This window comes from Protopterus annectens, chromosome 11.part0 (genome assembly GCF_019279795.1).
Source record: "Protopterus annectens isolate FY-2018-M chromosome 11.part0, PAN1.0, whole genome shotgun sequence".
Lineage (NCBI taxonomy): Eukaryota > Metazoa > Chordata > Ceratodontiformes > Protopteridae > Protopterus > Protopterus annectens.
In genome coordinates, this window is record NC_056745.1 from 498302576 (window position 1) to 498325411 (window position 22836).

Below are 22836 nucleotides of genomic sequence, written 5' to 3' on the forward strand. Positions count from 1 at the left end.
TTTTGCACGCCCAGCCAATAGCTACGCCAATCTCTTCATGGCAGAGTGGGAACATGAGCACATGTGTCCTCTACCTGCGTTTATAGAACACGTCTCTTTTTATAGACGTTTTGTAGATGATCTGTTCTTTCTTTGGAAAGGAAGTCATCAAGAGCTATTATGCTTTATACAAACCATCAATTCATCTACAACATATTTGAAGTTTAGCTATGAGCTGTCTGTAAATAAAATATCTTTTTTAGACATCTATGTAGAGAAATTACAGAGTGGGCTAATTAATACAGGAGTTTACAGAAAACCCTGCCACATGAATACTCTGTTATATCGTTCTAGTATGCACCACCCCTATGTATTTAAAAACATTATTAAAGGACAGGCCACTAGAGTCTCCAGATACAATCCTAGTTCTGTTGGGTTTGATGATGATATGAACCAATTACATGATAGATTGATTGACCGTGGTTACAGTGAGAATGAGATATCTAGGGGCCTAGAGAGCATCTCTGGCTCCAGGACAGGGATGGCTGCACCATATTTCTCTGATATAGGATCATATCTAATAAATAGATCTGATGTACCTGTTACATCTACTGCGAATCGTACATCTTTCTCTATTTTTTATACCAAAGACGTTGGTTACATCAAAGACATTGTCAAGACACATTGGAATGTCTTGATGGTAGATCCGTTGGTCAGAGATACTTTGGGAGAAACACCTGCTTTTAGGCATAAGAACAAGAAAAATCTTAAGAGTATATTATGTGACAGGAGACCCATTGATCATTCCAGTTTTAATGTATCAAATGGGACATATAGATGTAGACACTGTAATTTTTGTGAGTACATCAATCTCAGCCCCACTTTTGTACACCCAGTCACTCAACACCAGTTCTTCATCAAAGCATCTGGAGACTGTATGACTAACAACATAGTCTATTTAGCTACCTGCTCCTTGTGTCCATCCTTTTATGTTGGAAAGACCAACAGGTCTTTCAGAGATCGCATACGTGAACACCTATACAGCATAAGAATGGCACACAAACATAATGCTTTAGCTAAACATGTCATTGAGTGTGGTTCTTCGAACACTTTTAGTTTCAGGATTTTAGAGAGAACTGACATTAATAGTAGGGGTGGGGATGTTAAGACACACACAGAAGGTAGGGAGAATTTTTGGATCATGAGATTCAGATCCGATACCTCACCAGGTTTAAATGTCAAACTTTCTGTCAAACTTTTTTTGAAGATGAGGAGATTAAAGGTACACAAATGAGGTTATTATACATATAGCTTAGCCCCTCTCCTCACACATTTTATTATATTTTATATGCGTAGTGTTTCATACATATGCAGTTTTTTATACATATGCAGTATCTTATATACATGCAGTTTTTTACTGATATATATATATATATATATATATATATATATATACAGTTTTTAATATTTACAAAGGTATAACAAATGTTTTTAACATCAGTGAGTGTACATCTATGTTTATTATCATGAAGTATTTTATATGTCCTACTAAATCAGAACAAAAGTTTCTGTTGATGGACAAATTCAACAGAAAATTCTACCAGAGCTGGTCTTTCATTTGGCACTTTATATTCCTTCTCATTACTTATACTCTTAACAATACCTTCCCCTATCCCTCTGCATTATACACATTTTCATAACATTTCCAAAAAAAAAATAAACAATACCTCTGTAGGGTCTCTGGTCATTTTTCTTGTCACAGGCTCCCTGTGCTTTGGGCAACTTTTTATACTCTTTTCCCCAAGTCATTGTGCTCTGGAGTTGCTTAATGGCAACCTTTCTACTCATGCATAGGATCCAAATACTACTCTCTTATTTTGCTTTTAGCACTTGGCTGATGTTACTTTTGTTCCGAGAGAATCCCATTATTCTGCACAACTTTAACCTTTATAAACTCCTCTAAAATATCACTACTGCACATTTCTCTTATTTCTACCATGTTTAAACTCCAGTTTAACTTTAGCCCACTACTTAGAAATTTCTTCAGAGAAATAGACATCTTCCCTAATAACTCTTAAATAATTTCTACTACCCATTCCTTAAGTTACTCTGTAACAGATCAGGAATGACGGTGTCTCATTACTTCATTACCTTGCAAATGTATCTTGAGTTTTCATTAGCACACAATTTGAAACACTTACCGGACATGTGCCAAATCTAATTAAAACACACTCTCTCCTGTGAATTATAATTTCTATCAAGTCAAGTATGTCCTAGCTCCTACTACTGAATTCCCCATACATCATGCCAAACATCCTTGTATTTCTTCAGAAATCTCCTACTGTGTGTTCCACAATGCACTCTTACTATATACATCTACACACATACAAATGCACAAAGCATTAGACTTTGAACAGATCAATTTAATGAAAAGTTGTACTTTTAATACCGATTTAAATTTGTGCGCTTACTGTTAAGCATCCCACCAATAAGTCTAGATAAAAAATAAACACTGTATAGTGAAGAGGAAAAATCTACCCAAATCAGAACAGAGACTGGAAGACAGTCAGCAGCACCCCAATTTTCCCATTTGCTACATGGGGTCAGGGTAACGTGTTAACTATTGTTATCTCCATCAATTCGATGTTGCACTCCTGTTTAACACTCACGCCCGACTGTCAGTCATAGATCTTGTTTCACACAATCCATCCACCTCTTTGCTGGACATCCTTGTTTCCTATTACCTTCTTCCTGTCTGTCCCAAATTATCTTCAGACTGTCTCCCACTTTTCTGCACATGTCCAAACCACTGTATCTGTTCTCTGATCTTTTCTGGAATTGGAGCTACTTTGGCTTCTGCTTTATGTCCTCATTTCTTCATCTGTCCCACAATGTGCATCCTACCACCCTTCTCAGGCACTTCATTTCCATCACCTCTAGTTTCCTCATCTGCTCTCTCTTTATTGCCAAAGTTTCCATACCATACAGTAGTACTGGTCACACTACTGTCTTGTACACCTTACTTTTCAGCTTTTTTGGCATTCTTCTGTCACAGACTACACTTGAGACGCTATACAAGTTGGCTGCATCTCCTCTGACTCTAGCACTGCCCTCTTCATTCAGAATTCTCTTCTCCTCAACCACCCTTCCCAAATACTTTAAGGCAATTCCACTATCTTCCCCTCTATCTCAATTCTCAGCTTATTCCGATTTCCCCAATTTGTTGCCATTACCACAGTCTTACCTGTGCTTGGTTTCACCCCATGTGCCTTCAGTTTTGCATTCCATTCCCCTATCCTTTGCTGGAGTTCTTACTTAGAGTCTGCCTGTAACATCAACTGCATAGAGCAACTTTGTTAATTTGTCCTCTCCAACCTGTTTGCTAACGTAATCCATCACCAATATGAACAGCAGTGGGCTCAAGAGCTAAACCCTGGTGCATACCCACTCCCACTGGGAACCTTTTGCAGAGACTGAACACTGTTTGTAGTCAAATCAGTGGACCCTTGTACATAGCCTGCACTCATTCTACCAATGTTTCTGGGACTTAGAACCACCACAGTACTGCCCAAATCACCTTTCTTGAGACCTTGTAAAATGTTTTCTCCAAGTCTAGGAGTGCCCAGTTCCTCATCTCTACCTTCTTCTCAACTGTCTCACTCCAAACATCGGGTCAGTTGTGCCGCATCCTGATCTGAATCAGAACTGCTCATCTGCCATCTTACATTCTACTACTATGCCCATCCATTTATCAATCACTCGCTCCAGAACTTTTATGCAATGTGACAAGAGTTTGATGCCACTGTACTGCCCAGAGTTGGAGATGTCCCCTTTGTTCTTGTTCACTGGCACAAGTATGCTTATTGGCCAGTCATCTGGGATATTCCTCTCTCTCCATACTGCTACGTGTACCTTCAGGAGCCATTTCTCCACATCTCACCCAGCATATTCGTCAATATCTACTTGTGACCTCATCTCAGCCTGCTGCTTTCCTGGACTTCATTTTCCTTAGTGCTATTCTTACGTCTTCTGTGGTGGACTCTTCTCTCATTGTAGGCTGTTTCTGGGCCAGTACAGCTTCTGTGGACCTTTCTTCATTCAGAAGCTGCTGAAAATACTCCTTTCTGCCTATGATGTCCTGTGGACTTCAAGCAGGTTGTTGTTGGCACCCCTTATGAAGGGTGTTCAACTATCTTCTTTATCTTTCTGTCTTTGCCTTGCAACCAGATAGTTTAATGTGTGCCACCTACAGAGTCACTTTCCAGAAGTTGATACAGTGCCTCCAACTACCCTTTTGTTTGCTACTGCAACTTTTTTTAGATTTGTTAGCCAACCAGTATTCCTTCCTAGCCTGGTCAGTCTTTTCCATCTCCCACTTTTTCCTGCACTCCTTTCTTTTGAGGACTTCCTAAACTTCTGCATTCCACCACCATCTTCCTTTATGTACCTCATTTCCATACCTGTCTCGGCCACATATCGGTTCTGTAGTCTTCACCCATGTTGGTTTGGAATGCTGTAATTCTTCAACTCCACTCATTTCCTCCTCTTCCTGGAATGAGAGTCTCCTGGGTAATCCATTAAACTGTTGTACTTTCTCTCCAGTCAACTTCCAGATCTTCAGCCTGGTCTCTGTTGACTTTAGAGACTTGTCTGACCACTGCATGCAGCTACCTGTAGTAACCAGTGATTTATGCTGTGGGCAAACTGTTTCACTGGGAATGACTTTGTAATCATGGATTCCATTCCACCCCACTGCCCTTTCCCTACCAAAAGGAAGTCTACCAGAGTTCCATATTGGCCACTCTTGTATGTGGATCTTGTGACAGTCTCTCTTTCTGAACCATGTGTTGACTACTATCAAGTCACTTGCCAGACAGAAGTCTAGAATGGCCTTTCCTTTATTCTTGTTGCATATATGTGCATTCAAGTCACCCAGTATCAACACCAATTCATGTTGTCCTGCAACTACTGAGATTATGAATACTGCCCTGTCACCACACTGAAGTCAGATTCCCATGTGTCTGTCACTAATTCTGATTATATCCCTCACTGCCTTCTGAAGCCTCTCTCTCACAATTCCTACACCATTTCTACCATGTCCTCCTCCATAGCAAACTGCAGATACCAAGCCAAGTGGCTTTGTTACACTGCCCTTCCATCTTGTCTCTCGGATACGGAAGAGACTGGTATCATGTCATCCACTTCCAAGCTGCATCTGTCAGTGAACCTACATTAAGTGCAGCAATTCTTAGTTCGTGTTTGGCAGGTTGATTGGTTTTACGTCTAGCTTTCGCTCAGAGTTATCCCTGGCAACCCAAGCTGGTCAAATAGACACCGGCCGGCCAGTAGCCAGGGCTGCTGGGATTTATGGCAAGCACACAATGGCCAATAGGGGCACATACACCCTTCCCACAGTTAACATGGGTTCCTGACGTAGGTCTGGCCCTCAACCCACTTATCGGTAACTTCCCACGCCAATTTTGGCAACATTAGTCAACATGACCAAATCACCTAGAGCCATATTGTACGCTGAGTGGCTAACCCTGCCACATCACGCAGTCTGTGATCAGTGTTCTATCTTGAGGATACTGCGCACCACAGTAGATGCCCAAAGCGGTTGGTCTGTACAACCCTTTCCCCTATAGGGCACCATGTAGAGTCCGTACAGCTGCCCACATCTCCATTCATTGGAGAGCATGAGATGGAAACACCTAGTACGTTCTTCGGAGGAGGAAGGAACCGGAGACACAGGGAGAACATACAAACTCCAAACAGGCATTGGCTGGAGTTCAGAATTGAACCTTGTGCATGGGAGGTGACTACCTTAACCATTAAGCCAACTGGTCTAAAATTAACAGTTATTTGAGGATTAACAGTTATTTGAGGATTAACAAAGGAACTGTAAACAATTACTGTAGGACTACACCAGTCTCAACTTTTTGGTTATGAAACTAGGGTTACTGGAAGAATTCAGAAAACTTGTTTTTAAAGAGACAGAAGAGTTGCAGTATTATCTGTACTGTTTTACAGTCTGTATTTTTTTTCTTTTATTTGTTTTGGGTGGCACCAAAAGGTGACATGACCATAGTTGTGTGTACTGCAGTTTTCTACAAAACAATGAGAATATGCAAAGTTTATCTTCCGTTACGCTGTACTAGAAAACGGACACCATTTTTTGCATTGCCATGCACCATCATGCTAACAGTATCTCATTTTTTTGTATGGATAAAAAAATACCGAACCCTCAAACATGTTACATTTGTGAAAACTGCAAGCCTAAGCAGCAAACCCCAAAAACATCGACACATTATATAATCCATCCCCCTTCTTGCTGCTCCAATGTAAAAAAAAAGATTCAGAAATCTATTAAGCACAGTTTTTATTTTATTACTTACATAAATTAAGTGTTTAATAGTATTTAAAAAAAAAAAAAAAAAGAAAGACTCTGCCAGTGCTACCAATACACCTAACACATGGGGGGGGGGGGGGTGCAAAGGATGTTAAACCTGGCCAGACACCCATGAAAGAAGGCCCTACTCTACAGAACCACCTGATGTGGAATTAAAACCTCCTTCCAAGGAGTTTGCATTTGCCTAAAATAAATTCTAATCCACTTGCAAAACATGAGACATACAGCACTACTGATGTCTCCTGAAGTAGTATAGACAAAGTACTTTAACAGCTTGAATTTTTCCACCATTCACCCACCCTTCTATTAACTGGTGAAATTCTGATGTACTTCTCATGAATGGGACACCGTCTTAGGAAATAAGTGCCTTGCAGCATCTTTCTTGTAGAGCACAGCTCTCATTCAATAGTAATGGCTGGAAGATTGCAATCATATATGCAACAAAGGGACTGGTATCTATGGGTGGGGACCAGATCTCACAAATGTCCCCCCATTAAGAACGTTCCTATCTTAGGGCCTGGTATACTCCTGCGTAGGATGTGGCTATTTTCAGACTTTATTTTACCCCTTCACATAATTTTCTGAATCCCCATTCACTTTCATTTGATGAAGGAACGCATCATCTTGCATCTCTTTTTTTAAGCAAAAATAAATAACCTTGTGGGTAAAATTTTGCAATACAGTTCATTCAAACTGACAGACATTTCACTATCTCCAATTACATGCTTATATTTTCAAATATTTTGGTACAGTATCCCATATTCCTACTGGAAGTATGACAAGTTATGTGTTACTTGGTGTTTCAATGTTATGCTAATTAAACATCCAGATTTTTAGCTTTTCAAGGGCCTTTTGTCAATATTTTCAATGTCTGCAGATTGAGAGGTACCAACCAGGGACACGTTAACTACAGTAAAGCACGCCTGTAACGTGCACCACAGTACATGGCAACACACTTACTAACAGCCCCTACTACTGAACAGCTCTCCCAAGTGACCTCTGCAAGCAGGTTGCCATTTTCTTAGAAACGCCAAACTCTCCCCCATGGATGGGCAGGTCATTGATATCCACTCCTCCTTTTCATCCCAACTCTTCCAGCACCCAGCTGTTAACTGAACTCTGGTCACAATCACAGCTCCATTTTTAGTCACAAGCCTCATTTGCTTAATTCACTTTGTGGTTTGGATTATGTATGTGTTATACAACAAATTCAAATAAGCAAAAGAAAGGGAATACTGTGAATATAATACCATGTTTTGTTAATATGCACAAGGTGTGCAATTTTTCAAAATTTCTGTCTTTTGAATATATGAACTCTCTCAGATAAAGGTACAGCTTATGTAAAGGGAGTGAAATTTATATAGCATGGCTCACAGATCTAGCTATAAGTAGAGCTATACAGCTCAAATGCTAGCTTTGGCTGCAGCTGTTGAAACAGTTAACACAGTTAAGAATAAAAACTCTGAAGTATAAAGCAAGGTATACGCTCAAGGTGATGTGTATGGTAGCTTTCATGACAAACAACATACTACTCAGTCTGCTTTATTTGTCATACTCAAGCCATTTAAACTCTGTAAACATAACTTAGCATTCAAAAACTTATGAAAAACAAGGCAAGCAGCTGAAACACTTGGGAGAAACAGTTCAAAGTAGAATTCTATCAGCAGAAAACTTTGCTGCCTCATGATAGTGCATAAAGGTTGAAGAATGTGCTGCACTATGAAAGCAAACACCCAAATGTTTGTCTACAACTACCTCTACTATTGTCCAACCGAAATACGAACAATTTACAACATTTGCACTGCTAAATTCTCATTTGTACAGTTTACTGCTTTTTCTATACATTAAACATCTACCTGGAAACAGAAGTCAATAAGACTATATATTGCCTGTTTTTTCTGTACAGCACTTGACATTTTATCTTGCCTCCATCCCCACTGATTCCTCTGTTGTCACCCCTTCTGGCAGTCCACTTACACTGGTACACAATCCTCTGTGAATCACTTTTGAAGATACACGCATTCCTTATAAGCTGCTCTGTGATTCCTTCTCGCTCTCTCTCTTTTCTGTTTAGAAAAAAAAAAAAAAAAAAAAATGGTTCCTTCCTGTCCTGGATTACCCCTTCAGACTGCCTTACATGTACATGATCTTGTGCATCAATACCTCCCACCATCACTTCTGGTCTCAACCGATAAGAGTTCTAGTTCATAGGTTGGTACTAGGCTATCGGCCCTAAGGCCTATGCAAGCCTAGCAATAACAATTCCCTGGATATTTCTTCCCACAATATTAACTTCTCTGCACTCCTGTCTAGCAGGGTGACTGACATGATCCACGGGGTGAGTTTCCAATCTCCCATCCAATCATCAAGGTTCCTTTTAAATAGGGTCAATGAGGCGCTCTGCTTGACATGTATGGGCAGTCTATTCCAGAGTATGGGGAGTCTCTGGGTCAGGAACCTATCCCTCCAGCATGTTTTTTTCATTCTGATGACAAGGTTTAGATCCCTGGAGTGTGTGGCTCTGAGGGATTGGGATTTCTTTAAGTGGAGCATGTCCAACAGCTCAGGGTTTGACATGGCCTTGTATGTTAAGCAGAGATCACCTCAGAGTAGACGATATGCCACAGAGTATAGCTGGAGTTTTTTTAGACTGTCAGCATATGGCATCTGCTTTAGGCCTGTGATTCTTTTAGTGAGGCATTTCTGTGGCCTTTCCAGCTGTTGCAGATGTCTTGTGAGGCACATACCAAATGGGGCATTATACTCTATAATGGGTCTAATGAGGGATGAGTACAGTGGGACAATGACCTCCTTTTTTCTGGATGAAAAGCCCTTCGTGATGAGGTGTGCCACATAGAAGGATTTCCTGACTGCTGTGGCAATGTGGTTATCGAAAGTGAGACCACTGTCCACCTGTATCCCTAAGTCTCTCATCACACTTTCAACCTATGTGGTAATTCATGGGTACATTTTTTTTCCAAAGGGGATAACTATACATTTCTTGGCATTAAGCTTGAGCCCATGGCTCTGGCACCAGGCATATGTTTCTGTAAGGCCCTTTTGTAGAATATCCACATAATCTGAGGATTCAATAATGGCTCCCAGTTTGCAATCATCTGCGAACTTTGTTAGCCAGAGTCCATTAGTGTTGGCCTGTACTTCAGAGAAGTAGATGCCAAACAAGAGTGGTCCCAGGACTGAACCCAGAGGTACTCCACTTGTCACTTGTCTAGAGCTGGATGTGGAGTCGGCTACTTCTACAGTCTGGGTTCTGTCAGTAAGCCAGTTGGCAACCCATCGAGTGATGTAGGGATTTATGCCCAGCTTAGTAAGTTTATCTATGATTCCAGAGTGGGGGATGGTGTCGAAGGCCTTGGCGAGGTCCAGATAGGTTGTGTGGACCACCTTACCCTCGTCCACAGCTCTGCAGACTGATTCGAAGAAGTCAATCAGATTCAGGAGACAAGATCGGCCCTTCACAAACCCAATCTGGGTGGGGTCCAGTGTTTGACGGTTGCCAATGCCTTTGTTTGTAAGTTCCATGATAATGCGTTCCATGCCCATGCAAATCAGGTTTGTCAGACTGATGGGATGGTAGTTCCTGGGATCCAAGGCGGATCCTCCCTTGTGGAGCGGGATAACTGTAGATGTAATGTGGTCCTATCTCGCCTACATTCATTACTGATGGGCTCGGAGCCGATTTTCGGCCAATAGTTACTAGCACAAAGTCTCTAATTGGCTGGGCTAACCCAGTATCCCAAGATGCACCACGCCCAAACCCCAGATCTTGTTTGCCGCTCGTTGAGTTAGGACGTGGTCTCGAGCTTGGCTGTGGCCAAGTACCCTATTTAAACTATTTTCATACTTTTCTTCTGTTTAACTTTCAGACCAAAAGCTATTTTCATAGCTACGTTGTGTATATCTTGTGTGAGAGTGCTATATATTGTGGTTTAGACTAGTTATAGTTTTGTGGTATCCTTGTGTTTGGCGGGCTAGGCCCGTTTAAATTAGAGGGCTTTGCCCTTTCCTGTCTCTGTTACCTTTGTTTGGGTGTTGGGGTGTTTAAGTTAGAGTCCCTTTCTCCCTGCCTGCCCTTCTCTTGTGTTGGTGTGTTGGCTGTGTTTACTATGTCGGGTAAGGACCAGAAGGAGCATAAACCTTCTGGTTTCAAGAAGTGCGCCAAATGCTCTTACAAGATGTCTCTGACGGATGGCCATGCCATCTGCGTGCATTGTTTGGGCGCTATACATTTGCAAGAATCATGTAGCGTGTGTCACTCTTTTAGTTCCAGAGTCTTGCAAGAGAGAAAAAACAAAATGATTCTCAAGGGCCTTGTAAAACCTGCCTTTGAAGAATCTTTGGAATCTTCTTCCCCTAGTGGAAAATCTAAGCCCAAATCAAAAAAAAGAGGTCTCCGGCTCCTTCTAGTTCTTCGGAGCCATCGGAGAAGAGATTGAAGACAGTTTCACCTTCCTCGGCTCCATTGGCCTCGGAGCCGCAGGACAGTATTTCTGTGTCGGAGTCGACTTCCTCGGCTCCATTGGTGTCGGCGCCGCAGGAGATTTCTGTGGTACTGAGCAGACATCTGTTCCGATTCTCCTGGAGCCGTTCCCCTAGTCTTATGCTGGATCCTTTGGAAAAGATTTCTCGACCCCCTTCTGTGTCCTCCAAGTCTTCCAAGTTGTCTGATTCGGATGTGGATAGGATGGTACAGAGGCTCCTCCAGTCGCCGGTGTTGACTAAATTATTTTCGGCTCCGGAGCCTGCCCTATTGTCGGTTCCGATTATTTCTCCTCAGAGTACCGCTGTGTCGCCAGAGCGCGCTGCCTCGAGTGAGGTCCTTGGGTCGACCCAAATACCTCCGTTGGGCCTTTCGGTTCCAACCTTCTCGGTTCCATCGTCTGGTTTCGGTACTCAGTTTTCCTCGGTCAGACCCGAGGGGGATACATCGAGACTCCAAACCTCGGCTCAGAGTCTCCCTCTTGGTGCATCGGCTAGGGGAACGCAGACTCCGACTATGGTTTCGGAGACGGGTCGGTCCTCGGATTCTGGTGGCCATGAGGAGTGCACTGGCCAGGTCCTCAGTGGCATCACTCGGGTCAGCCACTCCTTCCCAGGACACCCCGGCTAGAGCCTCTGATGCCCTCCTATCAGTGGACAGTGGGGCTCCAAGGCCCGAGGATACCCCCATGCGTGGTCCCCAGCTTTCTGGGGGCCCTTCAGAGTTCTTGCCTGAGGAACCTCCCAGAAAGAAATTGTGCAAGAGGAAGCACAGACTCCCCGGATGAGTCAGTCACCTCAGATACCGACCTCAATGACGCAGAAGGGTCCCCTAAATCGTCCTCCAATGATGTCTCATTCTCTGACATCCTGGAGATTTTGAGGCAGAGAGACGATTGGTCTTCCAAAACCCCCTCTAAGGAGGAGTCGGTCTTCCTCAAGGCCTTCGGAGCCCGACCTTCTGCCTCCTGGGTGTCTCCGCCCTTCGACGAATTGTTGGACCTTATTTGTCGAAGGGTGTGGGAACACAGTGACTCCGTGGGACCAGTACCCAGCCGCCCAAACAAGTTTCTGTCTGCACCCCCAGGAAAAGAGTTCTTAACTAAAGGAGTTCCTGTAGATGCCATGGTGGTGGCATCTGCCACTCAGCAAGAAGTTGCAGAGGCTTCTGCTTCCGTTCATTCTCCTAACAAGGAGTCCAGGAGTATGGATCGGTATGGGAAGCGTACCCTGTCTTCAGCGACCTTTACCCTGCGGTCGTTGAACTACCTTTGTCACTTTACTTGGCTGCAAAGGGATCTCCTCAAAGAATTGGGGGATGCCCTATCGGGTAACTTGCCTGAGGAGGTGAATCAGACTGTCAACGCCCAGTTGTCTACCCTTTCCTATATTGTCAACTCGTCCATGAGGCTCATATCCTATGTGGCAGAGGGGGCGGGTAGGGCAACTAGCTCAGGCGTAGCTCTCAGGAGGCAAGCCTGGATGCGCCTGTGTTACTTCGCGGAGGCCTTCAAGTCTTCCTTCACGGACACTCCCTTCGATGGGTCCTCACTCTTTGGACCCAAAGTGAAAGACACTCTCACCAGATGTGAGCAGGAGGGTAAGACTTTGTCTGCCGTAGGGGCCCGTTTTTCACTTCCCTCTAGGCCTTATCCCAAGGCACAGAGGGGAGGGAAGATGTGGTTCAGGAAGTCTCAGAAGTCTTTCCCTGCCAATCATGGTGACCCCGCCCCTCCAGGGGCAGAGGAGGGGGGGGTTACTCTGGAAGGCATCGCCATAGGGGCGGGGGAAGCCCCCGCAACTCAGACCACCACGAATCCTTTCGTGGATCCTCCTACCAACATCCCTGAGGGACTGCCCAACTATGCTACTCCGGAGCCGGTCGGGGGCCGTTTTGAGGCACCCTCAAGCCTGAGAAAGCATCACTCAGGATCGATGGGTGCTCTGAATAAATTACAAGAGGTTGCACCATTCCCTTTATCACGTTCCCTCCCTCATCCAAGAAAATCCCAGACGTTCCACCCAGTCAAAGGGATCAAGCAACGCTAGAGGTCTCAAAGCTGCTGGAAAAAGGAGTCATCCAACCAGTCATCCAACCAGTCCCCTCAGACCAGATCGGATCAGGAACTTACTCAAGATTATTTTTGGTGCCGAAAAGAACAGGGGGCCCGAGACCCATCCTGGATCTCTGCAGTTTAAACCGCTTCGTCCTGAAGTCCAAGTTCCGAATGGTCACTCTTCAGTCCATTTTTCCCTTATTGGAAAAAGGAGTATGGATGTGTTCCATCGACCTCCAGGATGCCTACTACCACATCAAGATAAACAAGGCATCCAGGAGTCGCCTACCCTTCCGGCTGGGAGCCAGTCATTTCCAGTTTTGTGCCCTGCCCTTTGGTCTCACCACAGCCCCCAGGGTGTTTACCAAATGTTTAGCAGTGGTGACAGCTCACCTGAGACGTCAGGGATTCCAGGTGTTTCCATATCTGAACTGGCTTCTCACCGATCCCACCAGGCATCTACTCGTTCGAGCAACGAAGGCTAGCATCACATTGGGCCAATACCTAGGGATTACCTTCAACTGGGAAAAATCTGTCTTGCGGCCATCACAGTGTGTTGCATTTATCGGCGCAGAGCTAGACTCCATCCAAATGAGGGCTTTTTTTACAACAGAAAGAAAAGAAGTGCTACAGGCTCAAGTTTTGGCCTTACTACCCCTCAAGAAGGTCCAGCCAGACTTGTTATTCAACTACTAGGATCAATGGCGGCTACCATCATGCTAGTACCACTAGCCAGGCTACATATGCGGATCCTCCAGTGGCTTCTGTCAGTCCAGTGGTCCTTTCAGGAATTCCCTCTGTCTCATCAGATTCTTATCACGGAACAATGCCGACAGGACCTACGTTGGTGGCTTCATTCACCCAATCTGGACAGAGAGCCCCCTGTCTCCTACCCCCACAGTGACCATGGATGCTTCCCAGATAGGTGGGGGGCATTACCTGGGTAAAAAAGGTCCAAGGCACGTGGCAGGACCACGAGGTACACTTGCACATCAATGTCCTAGAGATGAGGGCAGTGCTACTAGCATTGCAAGCACTTCAGAGCTCTCTTCCCAAGGGAACGATTGCTATTCTTTCCGACAGCATTTCAGTCGTGTGGTACCTGAACAAGCAGGGAGGAACCAAGTCCTATCCCCTCTACAAAGAGGCCATGAGAGTGTGGAACTGGGCAGTGTCTTCCCAACGTTTTCTAGTGGCAACACACATTCCGGGGAAGTCCAATGTGATAGACAGGCTAAGCAGAGCTATTCTGATGCCTCATGAGTGGTCCCTGAATGACCGAGTTGCAACTCAGATCTTCTCCAGATGGGGTCAACCTTGCTGCTATCTGTTAGCCAGTCCCCTCAATGCCAAGTGCAGCAGGTACTTCACTCTGATCCCTCCTCAGGGGGAGTCACCCAGGGACGCTCTAGTCCACGATTGGCTCCCCGGTCTGCTTTATGCCTTTCCTCCGTTTCCTCTTTTGTCAAGAGGAATTCAGAAGGCAACTTCTTTGGGAAGCAAGATGATTCTAAATCGCACCACACTGGCCCCGTCAAGTTTGGTTTCCTTTTCTTCGGAAGTACACAGTGGACAGCCCCTGGACTCTGGTCCCAGCTCCAGACCTATTGACTCATCTGTCGGGGCAGTTCCATCCATCACTACGAACCCTCAAGTTGACAGCTTGGCTTCTCCACTTCCATCCTTAGTCAGACTACACTCTTTTTCGCCTGAGGTGGTACATATCCCTGTCTTCCTCCCACAAGTCATCCACTAGAAAGATATACTCTAGCAAATGGAGGAGATTTGCTATTTGGGCTCAAGTACATAATCTAGACCCCTTCATGGTCCCCTTGTCTGCAGTCTTAAGACTTTTTGGCTATGCTCTTCAGACAGGGTTCCGCTCCCTCTACCATTAAGGTACAGCTGGCGGCCATTTCTAATTTCCACGTTTTATATGAACCTTCCCTTATGGGCCTTAAACTTTGTAAAGCCTTCCTGAAAGGAGCCTGGTTACTTTGTCCCCCAGTAGCACAACCAGTCTTGCCATGGGATTTAAACTAGGTGCTTCGAACCATAACTTCTGCTCCCTTTGAGCCAGCTGCCACTTGTGAATTAAAATATTTGTCTTGGAAGACAGCTTTTCTGGTCACCATTACTTCAGCCAGGAGGGTATCGGAGCTTCAAGCCCTTTCCATTAAAAGCCCCTATTTGATCTTCCATAAGGGTAGGGTTTCCTTGAGACTCAGCCCTTCCTTCCTTCGTAAGGTATCTTCCACCTTTTGTCTTCATCGATCCATTGAGTTGCCAGTTTTCTTTCCAAAATTTTCAAACAAAGCGGAATTCAAATTTCACCAGCTGGACGTACATAGACAGCTAAGGTTTTATTTGCATAGGACAAAACTCCACAGGAAATCGGATCAATTGTTTCTGTCCTTCTCAGAGAACAAGAAGGGTAGCCCTGTGACAGAGTACTATTGCTAGGTGGATTACGGACTGTATTCCTTTTATTTATGAATCAGCAGGCACAGTTTTACCTTTACCGGTTAAAGCTCATTCTACCAGGGCTATGGCTGCCTCAGTAGCTTATCATGCTAGGCTCTCTTTGGATGACATCTGTGCTGCGGCCACCTGGACCTCTCCACACACCTTTATTTCTCATTACAAGCTGGACGTGGCATCTAGAGGCCGGGCTTCCTTTGGTTCTACGGTGCTCAGGAGTATTTTTCCATGAGCTTCCCAGGACATAGGTGCTAGGGACGCTGTCCCGTCAGTAATGAATGTAGGCGATATAGGACCACATTACATCAATTTATTTTATTATTTATTTTTTTTAAATTTGTTGACCGGGAGTGTCCGACTGGACATAGGTCCATTTTCAGCGGAGGCCCGGGGAGAAAAGCTCCACAGTTAAAATAAACAGACAGTATATACATTGGATTACATAGTGAATAACAATTTACATAGCAATTACTTACAACATATTTACAGATGAAGAACATAGTACATCAGTAGACAACTAGAATCTTTATCTGTGAAGTGCATACCAGACATTAACAAATGTTACAAGAAGAAGAAGTTCGTGCTGTATAATAAAGTACTGGCTTATGAGCATCTGAGCTTGCTATAATCAAGGTAGTTAGTGGAGTGGAAAGAAAGGTAGGGGTTGGATGGGGTGGATGATATTAGAGTGGGAGTTGCAAGGGCATAGCCAGCATGTTTTTAGTTGCGCTTTTATTAAAGTTTTGAAGTGGGCGCATGATGGTATGGAGGTAATTGTGGGTGGGAGCGAGTTCCATAATTTGGCTATGGCGTAAGAGAATAGTGCTTCACCAGCAGAGTTATTGGCTTTAGTGATCTGCAAGTGATTTTTGCTGCTGGATCTTAGTGGTCTGATGGTGCGATAGGGATGGGGTAGATTCTGGAGGGATGAGACATTTAGTGGGTGGTTTACTAGTTTGTGGGCGAGTGAGAGTTGATACCACTGAAGGAGGTGAGAGAGTTCAAACCAGCCCAGTTCAGCAAGTGAGAGACAGTGGTGACTACGGTAGCATGCCCCTGTGGCGAATTTGGCGATTTTGTTGTAGCAGGTCTCTAGCTTGTTTAGATCACATTGCCTTAGGTTGGTATATATTGGAGAGGCATAAAGTAGGGTGGAGATAAGGTGGGAATTTGCTATTGAAATCTTTGCTGCTTTGGTTGGAAATTGCTTATTTCTGTATAACGCTCCTAGTTTTTTGTGGGCTTTTTTTATAGTCATGGATATGTGAATGTCAAATTTTAGTTTATTGTCTATTTCAACTCCTAGCAATTTGGTGTGTTCAGTTGGGTATATAGTGGTGCTGTCTTTTGCCGTGATGTTAAAGTGAGAGTTGTTTTGAGTATGTTTAGTGGGTTGGAAGATGAGTAGTTTAGTTTTGTTTGGGTTGAGTATTAATTGGGCATCGGATAACCATGTTTCAACAGAGGAAAAGGCTTCCTGTGTGCCTTTTTGCAGTTTTGGTAGGGACTGGGCTGAGCAGATGATGGTCGAGTCATCTGCGTATTGTATGAGTGTGCCATGTTTGGTGGCAGAGGCTAGATTACTGGTGTAAACAGAGAAGAGTAGGGGTCCAAGGATGGATCCTTGGGGAACCCCTATGGAGACAGGTAGATGGGGAGATATGTCATTCTGCCATACAACGGATTGCTGGCTGTCAGACAGGTAACTCTGAAACCAGTTGGTGACCGATTGTGAGAAGGATAGGTTATTGAGGACAGAGATAAGTTGTTTGTGTGGGATCATGTCAAATGCTTTAGATAGGTCTAGAAAAGTAGCAGAGGAGATGGCCATTGTTTTTATGCTGAAGGATAGTGTTAGTAAAGGAGAGTAAGGCATTGGTGGTGCTATGGTTTGGTCGGAAACCATGCTGAGTACTGGAAAGGAGGTTGTTAGTAAGGAGGTAGTCTGAGACCTGAGAGTGTATGCATCTCTCTAGTATTTTGGAGAGTGGAGAGAGAATAGCTATGGGGCGGTAATTGGTTAGTTCTGTGGAGGGTCCGCCTTTGTGGAGGGGAATTATATGTGATACTTTCCACAGTGTGGGAACGTAACTTTCTGACAGAGATCGGTTAATCAAGATGGATACTGGGTAGGCCAGAGCATCAGCTGCGATTTGTAGGTATTCACTTGGGAGGCTGTCTGCTGCTAATTTGGTGGGTTTAAGTTTAGTTAAGAGTTTTTTATGTTGGAGGTAGGTACAGGAGAAAAGGAGAAGGCAGTGGGGAGATTACTAGTTGAAGGTGTGGGTTGGAGGGGAGGGGGGTTGTGTTGTTTAGCTAGTGATAGTATGGTTTGGGTGAAGTGTGTGTTGAATGAGGTAGCAATATTTTCTGAGGAGTGAGGGATGTTAGGAGGAGGGGTACTGACTTTACCTGGGTGGAGGATAGAGTTTATGGAGGACCAGAACTGTTTGGGACTGTGTTGTGAGGAGACTAGGGCAGACTGGTAAGTATTGGGATTTGTCCTGTTTTATTAGCTTTTTGACTCTATTGCGTAGTTCTAGGAATTTCTGTCTAGCCAAGGGGGTTTTGGTTTTGCGCCAGTGCTCCCAGGCTTTATCCCTGTTTTTCATTTCTGACTTTCTGGTTTTCTGTAGCCATGGGGAGGGTTGTGCTTTGGTTCTGGAGAATCTTATGGGGGCATGGTAATTAAGGATGTTCAGGAAGGTAGTATTAAAACATTCATCTGCATCATCTAGACTGAGGTACTTTAGATGATGCCAGTTACATTCTTTGAGGGATGAGATGAATGTGAGTGGGTTAAAGTTTAGTTTTTTACGTATTTGACGGTAGATGACAGGTTTAGCTTGGTATAGGTATTTTCTGAGTAGGAATGTTGGGGAATGATCACTGAGGCTATCTGATAAGCAGCCGGTTATATATGACTGGGGGCTCTTACTGACTAGTATCCAATCCAGGGTAGTGTGCTTGGTGGAGTTTTTATTTATCCTGGTTGGTGACTGGACTAGTTGAGTAAAGCCATGAAGGTGTAACATGATGGGTTGGATTGTTGCCAGAACAGAACTGCCAGTCAATATTGAAATCACAAAAGATGATAGTTTCTTGGGGGAGATGGTGGGTAGACCAGCTGAGGAGGTTTTCTAGGGGAGGAATGTTTTGGCCAGGTGGGAAGTAGCATCCAATTATGTTGATGGTTTTGTTTTGGTTAATTTTGAGGTTGGTATATATTATTTCTTCATTGCCTATTTGTGGAGCTGATGATTTTAAGATCTGGATGTTTAGATGCTGTTTAAATATTATAGCTACACCACCTCCTTTTTTGTTTAGCCGGTCTACTCTTAGTATGCCGTAACCTGTAGGGAGTATTTGCTCACTGGTAATGTGAGGTTTTAGCCAGGTTTCTGTCAGGATGACTATATCTGGGGAGTACAAGTCTATCGTGGCATGGAGTTCATGGACTTTGTTGGATATACTTCTAATATTTAGGCATAGTAAAAGGAAGTCACTTGGCTTTCTATTGGCTGTAATATGGGAGAAGTTGTGGTTTCTAGTCTGATAATGAAGATTGGGGTTGGAAATGGTAGGGCCAGGGTTGGGGTGGATGCCTCCACTTAGGGCTAGTTTTGATAAGCATGAGATGATTAGTTTTCTCAGTTTTTGAATGTGTTTGTGTTTATAAGGGAAACTTTATGATTGTGCTCTGTGTGTAATAGGTATGGTGGGAGGGTTACTATGTTAAGTTGTAGGGATGCTTTATGTTTGAGTAATATAGTTGGTAGAATATGTGGGGGGTGCAGAGGGATGGTTCTTGAGCTGGTGGGAGGGGAGCTGAGTGTGGGTGAGACATGAGTGGTGGTGTGAGTAGTAGTACAGTGGTAGTGGTTGAGTGGGGGAATGATGGAACATTGGTAGGATGTAAGATATGCAAGGAGAGTGCATGCAGTGAGCATAGGAAATGTATGCTTGCACATGTTAGTTGAGGTGGTGTGATAGTAGTGGGAAGATGGAGGAGGTAGTGTTGGGTTAGTGCTGTGGTTAGCTATTAGAAAGATGGGAGGGGTTTGAGTGCAATAAAGGTGGGACCACTGGGGGCGGGAGGGAATAGGGGGCAGGGTGGGGAGCGAAGCGGGTAGAGTCCCTGTTAGTTGCTGGTATGAGGGGCTGGAAACAATCACAAAGCAAAGACAAGTATGTGTTAAGAAACAATCACAATTGACCAAGGACTGCTCTGAAACTGTAAGTCATTTCTTAATTTCTCAGGTGGAAAAACAGGATAACCTTGTATCAGTAGGCTACTGTGGTCATAGTTTAAATTAACAAACGCACAGTATTAATCAGTTATGGATACTATTTGCTAACAGAAGGGAATAAGAGAAAGTGGAAGATGTGTGTGTGTGTGTGTGTGTGTGTGTGTGTGTGTGTGTGTGTGTGTGTAGGGGGGGGCTGCTTACAACCAAAGCAGAGTGCTCTCCAGGGGAAAATGAATATTGGCCCAAACAGATAGACACATACTCAAAGTTAACTGTAGCTGTTTGCAGACAGTTCAAACCCGGACTGCGCTTTTCTTACAAGACTGTTAAAGGTGGTACCGCAGTTGAATACTTGAGTGGTGTTAGGTCTAGAAAAGAAGAGTACAGGGAGGAGCAAGTACTTTTGAGATGGTAAAAAAATATTATAAAGATTATAAAAAACACACTGAGCAAATAGCTACCGCATGCAGGACAATGCCATGCACCAACTACTTAGCATATGCAGATACTGAGCCAATTGGAAGAACATTAGAAAGGAAACCCCAAACAGTTATACAGTTACAGATAAAAATATAGCGAGCAGCAATCTGTCGTGGTTCTCTAATGTGATTCTATCCACCAGTAACAGCACAATTATATAGAAATAATTAGACACTAGTATGAGCTGTCTACACACAACACAATTACATGAATAACATTAGTGAACAAGGTGTAGCTATGAAAATAGACCATACATACTATTATATTAAAAACAAATTGGTGCATACAAATGCTAGCATGCCATAGTAACATCTAATAATAAAGCATAAATCATATTAGATGTTTAACACAATTCAACAAACATATACAATTGTAAAATGTCTAATACAATTCAACAAAAATAGGCAGTTACAGTTGTAAAACACTTACTGGAGTAATGCTAACTTACAATTAGTTATGTACTTACCATAACGATAGATGTATGTGGTCCATCTCGCCTACATTCTTACGTACCCACCCACCTTCCCCCTTCCTGGTGGACTTGGAGGAAATTACGTTCTTAGACCCTTCTGAGGATGTTATTTTTTCTCTCTTCTTCCTTGTGTTATTTTCTGTGAGGTTGTGTATGTAACACTGTTATATGGTTGGCAAACAAGATCTGGGGTTTGGGCGTGGTGCATCTTGGGATACCGGGTTAGCCCAGCCAATTAGAGACTTCGTGCTAGTAACTATCGGCCGAGTCAGAGACGATTCTCAGCTCCGAGCCAGTCAGTAATGAATGTAGGCGAGATGGACCACATACATCTATCGTTATGCTAAGTACATAACTAATTGTTGTGCGCCTCTCAATGGGCGCAAAGCCTGAGGTGAGGCTATGATTAAACATGACACTTAGGTGAGGTGCCAGTTCATTTTGTAGTTCATGTAGTACACAGCCTGGGATGTCATATGGTCCCATGGATGCTGTATTCTTAGCTTTGGAGAGTGTGGTTTCTACCTGTGTGGCCGTGATTATCAGAATTTGGCAGTCTTTTGGTATTGAGATGGGCCCTTTAGGGGGTGAAGTTGGCACTAAATCGATCTGCCAGGATATTGGCAATATCTTTGGGATCAGTATATTTAATGCCATTCTGTTGTAGCTCAGAGCAGATCTGAGCATTGCCATTTAGATTCTTGACAACTATAGAATGCCTTGTGGTTGTCTTTGGAATCTTTGGCAATTTTATTTTTGTAACTAGCTTTTGAGGATTTTATGAGGGATCTCAGCTTCTTACTGAGGCTGGTGAGGGAGTTTTTTTGCATCCTGGAATTTTCCTCTTTTCTGCAACAGTTTCTTCCTTCTGTTGTATAGTTTGTTTATAGCAGGGGACCACCAGATTGGCTTCCTTTTTTTGGAGAAGAGCATCTTGGTTCTATTTGGGATGGCACGATTCATGCACAAGTGGATGTGCTCGTACAGTGCCTTAGTGTAGGATTCTGCAGTCGAACTTCCAGATCCCGTCAGCGTGGGTGCTGTGAAGTTTGTCACTTCTGACTTCGATAGCATGAAGTTGGCTTTGGAGAAAGTTTTTTAAGGAGGTTTCCTTACTGGGGGGTGGAGGTGGGATGTGGATGTCAAGGGTGATTTGCTTATGGTCAGACCTGCCCAATGAAGGGGTGACCACTGGTGTGGAGTATCTATCTCCCATGTTGGTAATGACCAGGTCTAGGATATTGGAGCCCCTGGTGGGACAATGGATTAGTTGATCCAGGGCACTGGAATTTATGAATTCCAAGAACCGTTGGGAAAAGGAGTTGGTACCCAAGTAGTTTTCCCAGTTAATGGCAGGGTAGTTGAAATCAACCAGTATTAAGGTGTTTGGTTGTATCTTAATACATTCCAGTATGTTTAGAAAGGTGTAGTGAGAATCTTGGGACATGGTGGGGGATCTGTAGCAAGCTACAATTTGGATTGCAGTCTTACCTAGTGTTAGTTGCACCTGGAGAATTTCAGATGCACTGTGTTGGGCAACTAGCCTGGAGGTGTGAATATCCTGGGTGAATATGGACACTCCTCCACCTTTAGTGTTTCGGTCTTGGTTTTGTGGCCGAAAAGTGTGGTAAGAATTGTAGCCTGGTATTGCAGGGGTACTCTCTGGAGCCTTGAACCAGGTCTCAGTTACTGCACAGATATTGATAGTCTCCATTTTTAGGAGTGCCTCGAGAGAGTGCATTTTGAGGTTTAGACTTCTAGCATTGAGTAGCATTACCTTCAGATTTTGCATGCTTGTATCTGTTACGGTGGTGGTTTTATCCTTTGAACCTTGCCCTAAACAAATAGTTCCTTTACAATATGGTTAAAATCCTACCCTACTATTTCATAATCTACTTTATTTGCTGTACTCTGGATACCAAACAGTGTTAAGTCCCTTCTCTGCATAACCACCACAACTGCATACAACACTCATGGTATGACAGGACCACAGCCTTTACTTCAGAAGAATTTTGTTTGCATCCACAAACCATCACATCCCAGGGATACACCCCATCAGGCAGTCTGCTGTTTTCATTACAGTCTCATTCTGCTCTAGGTGGTCCAATTTAAGTGCAATGAACAACTCAAAGCCTTTTCCTGTTGTATTACCACCAGTCCCACTCCCACAGCTGATTTGTTGTGGCCCAAGTTCAAAATGTGCAGCTG

The 22836-nt window shown here is 43.8% G+C and overlaps 1 protein-coding gene across 1 annotated transcript in view; it reads right to left on the reverse strand.

Annotated features, from left to right (window-relative positions):
* The window catches only part of ZFC3H1 (zinc finger C3H1-type containing), a 3672721-nt gene that overhangs the window by 3616197 nt on the left and 33688 nt on the right, over positions 1-22836 (reverse strand). The window contains exon 2 of the mRNA XM_044087220.1: positions 8366-8454. Coding sequence (XP_043943155.1) covers positions 8366-8454 — 89 coding nt within the window. The remainder of the gene's footprint in view (positions 1-8365; positions 8455-22836) is intronic.